At 37.3% G+C, this 10,633-nt stretch overlaps 1 protein-coding gene across 2 annotated transcripts; it reads left to right on the top strand.

The window, feature by feature from the left end:
* Positions 1-56: 56 nt before the first annotated feature.
* LOC117824916 (P2Y purinoceptor 13-like) lies at positions 57-7,344 on the top strand. 2 transcript variants are annotated; one of them, XM_034700418.1, is made up of 5 exons: positions 57-133; positions 2,361-2,545; positions 3,402-3,603; positions 3,684-4,073; positions 6,258-7,344. In XM_034700418.1, exons 1-5 carry the CDS (start codon positions 89-91, stop codon positions 6,729-6,731), a joined length of 1,296 nt encoding a protein of 431 aa, XP_034556309.1. In that variant the 5' UTR covers positions 57-88; the 3' UTR covers positions 6,732-7,344. The 2 variants fall into 2 exon arrangements, with proteins under 2 accessions (XP_034556309.1, XP_034556310.1); XM_034700419.1 differs by lacking the exons at positions 57-133; positions 2,361-2,545 and adding an exon at positions 2,738-2,847.
* Positions 7,345-10,633: the final 3,289 nt, after the last annotated feature.

Raw genomic sequence — 10,633 nt, forward strand, 5'->3', positions numbered from 1 at the left:
AGAGGATGGGTTCCCTTCAAACGCCACTCCAGTCTGTTATCATCAAACAAGGTTACCCTCCATTGAGTGGTGCTAACTAACTGGTACAATGGATAGCTGGAATCAAGTTACAGAGGTTTTCACAATTTACCAGGTAATCCGACTTCCTCACTAACTCTCCTCCAAGTGAGCTCCCATTTATTCTTTTTCCCATGAAAAACAGGTAGTGTCACAAAGTTTGGAGAAGCCGCACACAGATACAATCCATTTGTCCTGTATTTTTCAGATGAATTAACCTCTGCAGGCTTGTTCGCCTCATCATAAGCCACCGGAGGATCCGGCCTATCCTGGCGCAAATAATTTGCTTGAGTTAATTTTTTTTTTACTCTCAGAATAAGCGAACGAACCAAGTGGAGCAATGAACTCATCATTCATTTGCGCGTATAATTTGCTACAGTTGTGCAAAAAGGTTAAATAATGTATACCTGGGCATTAGTCTGCATGATAATTTAAAAAAGCTCATGTTTGGGAAGAATTTGTTCGATGCCTATTTTCCATAGACTGCATTAATAATAGATGTAGTATCCATGACGTCATCCATCTGTTTCGGAAACATATTTTAAAGCCAATTGTCGGCGGGAGCCATATAGGAAATATTAAACTCAGCTTAACTTCTGTCAAGTGAGTGTGACGTAAAGAGGCGGACTTTGAGCCTCCTAGTCAACAGCTACAGTGTTCCCACCTGTCAATCAAGTCAGCTGTGCCTCTCGTAATGGAAAACTTGTAATCTTAATATCTTCGAAATAGCCGTACAGTGTGTGCCGATCGAGAAATTAGCTATCCAGACGACCCTCGTTTTTTGTACCCGGCTGTAAACATGTTTATTTCTGTGTGTATGTGGTTTTCCAGTACATCTGGAGCCAGCCTTCAGCTTAGAATTTCATTTATACAAGGATTTGGCTCAGGTTTGCTTTTATTTTTTTAAACCTGTTTAGAAGTTGTGATCTGTTATTTTGTGGCCTGTCTGTTTTATATCAACTAACCACAGTTTTTGTTTTTGATTAATTATAAAGCAAATAGAGTTCTGCAGTAGAAGAAAGGCAGTAAATTAAGCTAATATGCAAAGCAGGTTGAATCTAGTAAACTTTTGTGTCTCACACTGGTGTAAAATGTTTGCGTTCAAGAAAAATATGGTTCATGTTTTTAATAGGGCTCAGCCAATATCATTGTTTTCCTAAATGCTTATCAGCACTTAGCATGGAAAGTTACTGACTGCACAGAGTGAATAATGCGTGTAAATTTCCAGTGTGTAATGTGTTCTCTGTTAAGAATTATGTGAAAAAACATAAATAAAAAAACAAACTTTAGGTATTATTGTGCTTTGTGTTGGACAAATGACAAATACTGCTTAAAGAATCAACACATTTTCTATAAAAAAAATGTGCTTTTTCTTTGTTTTTAGAGTTTATATTATTTATCTGGGGTTTTATCTTCATTACACATTTTTGGCATAACTTCCAAACTTTTATGTATTTTCATTAATGTGGAAATAAGTCGAACTAGAAGTCACAGTGAAAAGTTAGCTTTAATTTAAAGATTTTATTTGACTTATATTAACCACTCAAGAGTCACAAAGGGTTCAAATTGTGCAAGAGAAAAAGTTGCCTGCTGGTAAATGTAGTATTGTGTGTTTTTCCACAGCTATAGTGTGATTGCACTGCAAGGAGGTTACGATGGCCTAATAAATGACGATATTTGTTCAAATGTACCATATTCATGGGTCAGGAATTTACAAGTCTTCATATCACAAACAGTAAAACATAATCTGATGAAACAACGGCAACAGGTCATGGTCACAAGTTCATAGTTCATTAGAGGTTCTGTAGTCACATATGTCATTTTCAGATACTAACTTCCCCTCATTGGTCATATTTCCTGGTCTTTATCCAAGTAAACTCATACAGGATGTGTTGTTCTCAGGATGTACTATTTTTAACAAGATAACACAGATGGGAATTCAACTTGAAGACAGCCAAACAAAGTCAGAAATAAGTGAAAGGCACTTTCAATTTGACAGTAGTTTTAGACTTTGTCAAAAACAAACCAACTACATGTGGTGTAGTTAAATAACTTGCCTCCTACTTCTGTCGTCGCTTGCATTTATGGTTAACATTTAAAAGACCACAGTGTGCTGAAAGTATGTGGCACAATGTTTACATCATTGTCAGCAAATAAAAGCCACAACTCTGTCACCAATGTGAGAAGAAAGACATAAAGAGGTGGGGTGCATAAGCTGCAGGGTTGGTAGGTGGGGATGGGAGGTCTTTAGATGCGGGGTCGAGCAACAAGTGCATGGACTTTGGTGTTTTTTCACCCATCAGCTGCCACAGAGACTGACGCAAGCTCGCGGAGGAAGGGGGACTGGCACGGAGCAGAACAAGGCTCTCGGCAGACAATCGGAACAGGAAGCGAGGAAGGAAAGGGGGCTTTCACCCCGGAGGAAGACTGGCAAACTCGTTGGGATTGTGAAAAGACAGGCACACAGTAGCTGCAGAGACCACCCATTGTAAGAGCATCAAACACGCACATGCGCTTAAAGAGAGAGAGAGCAATACTGAAGAACACAGACGCGCTGAAAACTCTTTAAGGTTGCAGGCTCTATATTTGTAGATTGACTCAAGAAGTACAGTGAGAGGTTATAAAATTTGGGTTTTTTCTTTTGTTTCATTAACTTCCTCTTCGTAGGAAGACGAAAAAGGAATCGGATATATCTTTTTCTTCCTCTTTTTGAAGTAGTTTTTTATCACTGCTTTCTTTATTAGTCTTCACATCCCTCGCAGTCACAGAGCATAAGGACACAATAGGGAGGTAAGACTCAATTATTGTAAATCTTTTAGATTAAACACGAGCCAGAGCTGGGCACTTTTTAATTGTAACAGACCTAATTAACATTATACGCTCACTAAAAGAGGCAACAGTTGGGCAGTATTGTATGTCTTGGTTGTCATGGCACCTGCTTCAGGGCTCAGTGTTATTCAAAGCAGTTAGGTTTTCAATGTAAAGACAGCACAGCAGGCAGATATACTGTGTGACAGGAGGAGAAGTCACTATGGACAAATGGGATAGATTGTTTTTAACGCATACTATTCAACATACCTCACCATAGTAAACAGAAACTTTTTCTTAAGGAAGGGAAATATTGTAATGAGACTTGCGCTGAATAAGCGCTTTTAAGCTCCAATAAAAAAGGCATACATGTGAGAAATATATTACTTGAGTTTTAAAATAAGCTATGAAAAATAAGGAAAAATAACAGAGAGTCAACTACAAAGAAAATTGTGCGATCAAATGTAATGTTGTCATGTCTAAATGTGATTTAAGGCTACTTAAATGTGTTGCTTTTATCTATTTCTCCATCACAGGTCCACCAAACATCTGAAAATGAACGTGACCCTGTCAAACACTTCCATCAAGTGTGTTCGGGACACCAGTGTGACAGCCGTGGTCTTCCCCTGTCTGTACAGTGTCCTCTTTGTCGTCGCCTTGATACTGAACTCCCTGGCAGCATGGATCTTCTTCAGCATCCCCAGCACTTCAACATTTGTGGTTTTTCTAAAAAATGTGGTAAGAAATAAAGGCTATTTTCTTTCTTCATAAATGTTGCCAGTTCAGAACAACAACAAAAAACAACCTTTGTTTAACAGGTGGTGGCCGACTTGCTGATGACCCTGACCATCCCTCTGAGAGTCTTAAGTGACGCAGGCGTGGGTTCCTGGCGGCTCCGTGCCTTCCACTGCCGATACTCAGCCGTCCTCTTCTACATCACCATGTACATCAGCATCCTTCTGCTTGGCCTCATCAGTCTGGACCGTTATCTGAAGATCGTCAGGCCCTTTGGGAAGTGTGCTCTGCAGCGGGTCCGAGTGGGTCAAGTGCTGAGTGCGCTGATCTGGGTGGTGATGCTTTCTCTCGCACTGCCAAATGTTATCCTGAGTGATCAGCCACCACAGGTGTCTGGAGGCCGACTGAAGTGCACCTCCATGAAGAGCAGAGCTGGCCTGCTGTGGCATGAAGGATTCAACTACTTCTGTCAGGTAGCTATTACATGAAGCCTCAATTTAAAACTTTTGGGTATATGTATTTGATTTGCTTACAAGTAACTCTTGCTAAGGATCAAAGGGGAAGATCAATACAACCCTCGATTACTTAATGTGGGGTGTTCAAAGCTGAAGACAGTGACTCATCTGAGGTCAGCATAAAGACCTGAAGCATGGTGACAGCTTACAAAAACTGTCTTGTTGAGAGCTATAAATAATCTAATCATAGAAGAAAATATTGTGCAAATAATAGATAGATAGATAGATAGATAGATAGATAGATAGATAGATAGATAGATAGATAGATAGATAGATAGATAGATAGATAGATAGATAGATAGATAGATAGATAGACAGACAGACAGACAGACAGACAGACAGAACTAGAGACAGAAAGATTTAAGAAAAAGAAGAAAAAGGAAAAAAGCAAAGGAAAGAAAAAACAGGAGGACAGGGAAAATGAAGAAAGAAAGAAAGCCAAAGGAGTAAAGGAAATCAAGTGAAACAGCGAGAAAGAAAGATAGATAGATAGATAGATAGATAGATAGATAGATAGATAGATAGATAGATAGATAGATAGATAGATAGATAGATAGATAGATAGATAGATAGATAGATAGATACTAAACCACAGAAACAGTGAAAGGATATTTCAATTAACCTTCAATTATGTTTTAGGGAACATGAAAAAAAAATCATCACAACTCCAAGAATAAAATTTAAGTGAAATTTCAGATGTGGGGGAATGCCTTTTGGTTCGAAGTTTAACTCATCCCTGGTTTTGTGGATGAGGTGCATTATTTTTTATTATTTTATCAATGATCAGTTAGGAAACCAATGATGAAAAATACAAAATATTATTTTCATGATGTAATACTATGGATTGTGTTCAAACCCAGTTTTGATATTTGGAAGGTGGCGTGCAGTAATACAAAATAAATTATTGTCAATCCTGCCTAAAATCCAAGTAACGCTCCTGTTTTAAAATGCAAGGGCCAGAAAAGTGCTGATATTTGGGTTTGAATACGGAGGGTAGACTTTCCAGAAATACAAAAGACTCAAGTACAGCTCAAGTGCTCAGATACTCGGAAATGTAATTATCAAGACATCTTTATTACCTTAAACTGCTATGTATGAATAGAAAACGTAAAATTTGATGTTTTAATCAGGAAAAGTACGGAAGAGGATTAGGGCCACTGAAAACAAAAATTTAATTTAAAGGTCAAAAAAAAAAATTGTAATTATTATTCTGGATTTAATCTCATAATTCTGGCTTTAATCTCAGAATTCTGAGAAAAAAGTCAGAATTCTTAGATTAAAGTCAGAATTCTGAGATTAAAGCCAGAATTATGAGATTAAAGCCTGAATTCTGAGATTAAAGCCTGAATTCTGAGATTAAAGCCAGAATTCTAAGATTAAAGTCAGAATTATGAGATTAAAGCCAGAATTATGAGATTAAAGCCTGAATTCTGAGAGTAAAGTCAGAATTCTGAGAATAAAGTCAGAATTCTAAGATTCAATTCAGAATTCTTAGATTAAAGTCAGAATTCTTAGATTAAAGTCAGAATTCTGAGATTAAAGCCAGAATTATGAGATTAAAGCCTGAATTCTGAGATTAAAGTCAGAATTCTGAGAAAAAAGTCAGAATTCTGAGAGTAAAGTCAGAATTCTGAGAATAAAGTCAGAATTCTAAGATTAAAATCAGAATAATATTTTTTTTTTTTAAATTGACCTTTTTTTTTTTTTTTTTTTCAGTGGCCCTAATCCTCTCCGGTAGTACAAGTGTGGCAGGAGCAGTGAAAAATAAATAAAGTGTCATTTTTACAATTAATTTTTTGTACAGATGGAAAAAATGGCCTACAATTGTGAAATAGCATATTAAATAGCATCAGAGGTACTGGTATATAGATGTGGCTAGTTTTTGTAGTTTTACATTTATTATATTGGCATTTGAGTGATTCTAATCATCTCACATAATCCTCAGAAAAAAAGCATTAATGTAAGAAGAATGTAAAAGCATCAATATGTCCACTGATATATCCTTTATTCAAAATACAGTGCGCTGAGTTACATAGTTTGAAATATTTCATATGGACCTCTGATTTGCTCAGCCCCTGTTCACATTGCTCGTGAGAAAGAGTTCGATTTGTGCTTAATGTGATGTCCACATTTGCTCTACAGGTGGTTTTCTGGGGTACTCTGGCCTTGATGGTGGTTTGCTACACGTTCATCAGCAAGAAAGTTTATGAGTCATACAAAGCATCAAAGAGCAAATCACACGCCGCCACTCGCAGAACTAAAGCAAAGGTATTTGTGGTTGTGGGGGTGTTTTTCATCTGCTTTGCCCCCTTCCACTTTGCACGTGTGCCCTACACTCTGACTCAGACGGGCAGCATGGCGAGCCACTGTCGAGCTCAGAACGCACTCTACATTGCCAAAGAAACCACCTTATGGCTGTCAGCCACAAACGTGTGTCTGGACCCGCTGATCTATGTATTCCTCTGTAAGGTTTTTCGGAAAAGGCTGACAGCCGCACTTTGTCATAAGCCGCTACACAAAGGTACCATGGAGTCTGCCACGGCCACGTCAACTCAGATGGAGATGTCACAAATGGTCCAAAGTAACCGTCTGTCATGTAACGGGATGTCACAGTAACTCACAGGACAATGGACAATGAGACGTGATTAAAAACTGTAACTGTCGAGGCAGAAAGAGGCCTGAAGGAATGTGCTATCGTACATGTAAATACGACTTGATCTCAGTGACAGAGGCTGTAAAATATTGTTGCAAATGCAGATGAGAAAATCGTTCCAACGGACATTTCTTTGTAAATGAAAATGAGCAAACACACCCATTACCAATAGTGACTAGTGTTTTTGATACAGCACTAACCACCAGGCACTTTTATTTGCTAAGTCATCCAACACATTTCCTTTCTTGTGCTTACTATCATGGTCTACTTCCTTTTCTGTAATCTTGTTTAAACTGCACTTTCCCTTCACCAAGTGTTGGCTGAAGGATGGGGAAGTGGAGCATATAATCAGTCTCCTATGACTATACAACACACACACAATGTAGCAGGGACTGATAACGAAAGCAGGGGAATATGGGTACTGGCTAAAAGCCATTACTTCTGTGTATAAATAACAATAACTATAATATTAAAAGTAATATTTTAGATACTGCAATTGTATAGTGTTTGACTTTCATGCTGTTAGGAATAACAGGTTATACTTTTTTCTGTTGTACTGATAAATAATGTACAAACCAAAAAGTATGGTTGTCAAAATTGTTTGATTCTCTGCTACTAAGTGCTTTAAAATGATAGAATCTCTATTATTTTAAGTTTCAATTAAGCACAGGAGCTCATGACAAAAACTAAAACACGTCTACAGTTATATTTTTAACCTGGAGTTACTGCAAGCAAATGAAACAGAAAGAGAGAGAGAGAAAAACAGAAGCTGTGGTTGTTTGACCTAGAAATTAAATCTAGAGAGAGAGAGAGAGTATCCGAAGAGAAAACAAAGTGGTGAACCTGGTAAGTAAAAAGTTATTTTCTGACTGTTTCCACGAAGTGAACCTCTGAAGAACTCACAAACATGTCCACACATCTGCACAACCATGTGGTTGGGTGCCCAATCTTGTTTGACAGCTGTTAAAGTCATGCTTCTTCTTGCCTGCTGTGTGTCTCTCTGCTCTGCCCCCTGTCACAGCCACCAGTATATAGTCATATCCCTAACTTTTATCATTGACAGGTCAGCAACAACTGATGTTTGAGCCAAGTTGACCGTCTTGGTCTGTCAGAATACAATCAGTAATAAACCCCACCTCCTTCATGCTAACAGATTGAAAATGCGTTAATCTATAAATTTGAAACATCCTTAATAGTTTTTTTTTTCTCTAACATGTTATCTAACATGTCTCACATAAAGCAAGTCAAATACAAGATGAAATAGCAGCCAGACAAGTGGGAAAACAGATACTGTCTATGTGCACAGCACAGCTGTGCTAGCTGTGCAAAAAAAAGCAGCAAATGAGAATTAAGAACGAAATCAGCAAAACCACAACCCTTACCATAGATGTGCTGATATAAACAGTGGTGTGTTTCACACTTAAAAACCTGCTCAAAGACACGTGAAATATTGGAAAATACATGACATATTTTTATCATCATTTCACCCTGTGTGTTTTATCAAATGTTTATAAAGATTATTATCTCTTGATCAGTTTCCAGGACGCTTATGATCATGACAGCACCTAACTGAAAGGAAATGACCAAGACTATCTCACAGGTCAGATTTTTGATTAAAAATAAACGTAAACCAAATCTAACAACACCCAGCAAACCTCCCAGCATTTGCAAGAAGCCTTTCACAATATTGCAGTCACTTTATTGCCTCATTAATGTTTGAATTGAACAAGTGGAAGAAGAAAACACATAAAACTGGAATGAATTGACTTTTTCCAACATTGCAACAGCTCGAAGACAGGTTTCAGGACACTCACAAACTGCCTCTGCAGGATTAATGCCACCTCCCACCTGATTTACAGTCGCGTCTGCATGTGGCTCTGATTAATGTAATAATGAAATATGATCTTTCTCCATCCCACCCTCTGTCTGCTATGACAGAGGCTGATATTTGGGCAGGAAATTAATGAGCTTCACATTGGTCTGAGCGGCTACTGCAGCCGGGGGAAAGACTGTTCGTCACCCTCAGATTAAATCCTCTGACAGATGACCCTGCAGTGGTGAATTATATGAAATTCCAAATGACATTCATGGAAATTAAATAAACCCTGGAGATAGTGTTACCGAGCAGTATATGCGCAGACACAAGTTACAGAGACAGAAAAGCTGGATAAATAGGGGCCAGGCAGAGGAGGGGACTGACAGTTTCATGTAGGCTGATGTGTGTAAAGGGTTTATGAAACAAGGTGGTGCAGCTTGCATATCATAGAAACCTGACGAGTCTACATGTTAATGATGCCATTCAGCAGAGATTAAGTAACAGTGGCATGTAAAAACAGTCCACAGAAAAGGCTTTAAAGCAGCTTATTGGAGCTTAGACTTAAGCTTTAGGTCCAAAAGCCATTAAGAGATATTGTTAAAACGTGAAAAGTCTAAGCCAACACGCATATCTCACTCTGCTTAGGCATACAGTAGGCTACATACATGTTTATTGAACTCAACCCACAAACTGAGCAAGGGCTCATAAACACACAGTTAAAAAAAAACTTACCTCATCTTTAACATTTAGATAAAAAGAGAAGCAAGTCTGGTTCCTACTTGAAAACGGCAATAACCACTTATGGCCACTAGAGGGAGAACAAGCTAGCAAAAACAGCACTGAAATTGTCAAGACTGATAGAGACTCTGTTCAATACAATTCAAGTGCCAAAACAAAGTTTGCAAGTGAGTTAATATGATATTTTATGTCCCAAAGTATCAAAGTAAACACACCTATCATGCAAGGTAACATTAAAGCATGCCCTCGATTAATTACTGTACTCAGGTAACTAGGCAACAAGAAAAAACAATTAAGAAAGAGATCCAAGCTGAAGCAGCATAACCATACTGTTATGTCTTTGAGAAATAAACAAGTGTGTATTCTGCAATTAGTCATTAAAAAAGCCATTTTGACAAAATAAGCAACAATAAATTATATCAAAACAGAAAAACAAGATCAACCCATGTTTATCTCAGTGGACATTACTAATTATACAAGGCAAACACAATTAATACCTCTTGCCAATAATATATAAACATGTAACAAATAAAGACACTTACCTATGGTTTTAATGCTGATAAATCAGATGGTCCAGACTCTGTATGTATTCCTTGTTGTCTTATCTTCACTTTGTTGTTTAACCCTCCAGTAAACAGCAGTTAGCATCCTCACTTGTGGAATAAGCTGTTATCTGTGATGCTGACACAGGCCTATATGACCCCCCTGTTTCCAACCTAAAACAAAAGTAACACAGTGCATCAGCATGGTTAGCACTTGTTTTTTTTTCATTTATAGTTTCAGCACTTATAGATATTCATACACTAGAAACTTTTGATGAAGAAGTTTTGAGTACATTTGCTATAGACTTTATAAAATACTGAAATATAAAAGACTTCTACACATTCCATCACATTGATAAGAGCTCGCCAATTAAATTGAAAACCGGAAGTAATGGGCATCCAAACATACGTCATTTGTATAATTAAAAATAAAGTTATATCTACTTTTTTTTTTATGACGTACAATTATAAACAATAACAATGTCTCCATGTGTATGTACGGAAGAGGATGAGGGCCACTTTAAAAAAAAAAAAAAGAAAGGGCAATATATATTTTTTTATTGTTATTATTCCGAGAAAAAAAACAGAATTCTGAGATTAGAGTCAGAGTTCTGATAAAAAAAAGTTAGAATTTTGATTTTAAAAAGTCAGAATTCTGAGATTAAAGTCGGAATTCTGAGATTAAAGTCAGAATTCTGATTAAAAAAAGGTCAGAATTCTGAGATTAAAGTCAGAATTCTTAGAAAAAAAGTCAGAATTCTGAGATTGA

This window comes from Notolabrus celidotus, chromosome 14 (genome assembly GCF_009762535.1).
Source record: "Notolabrus celidotus isolate fNotCel1 chromosome 14, fNotCel1.pri, whole genome shotgun sequence".
NCBI lineage: Eukaryota > Metazoa > Chordata > Actinopteri > Labriformes > Labridae > Notolabrus > Notolabrus celidotus.

Bases quoted from the DNA above. Each gene is read 5' to 3' on its own strand.
- LOC117824916 (XM_034700418.1), top strand. From the start codon at position 89: ATGGATAGCTGGAATCAAGTTACAGAGGTTTTCACAATTTACCAG. The intron at 134-2,360 runs GTAATCCGACTT...TTCACCCATCAG, and splicing joins AGGTTTTCACAATTTACCAG to CTGCCACAGAGACTGACGCA. The intron at 2,546-3,401 runs GTAAGAGCATCA...TCTCCATCACAG, and splicing joins AGCTGCAGAGACCACCCATT to GTCCACCAAACATCTGAAAA.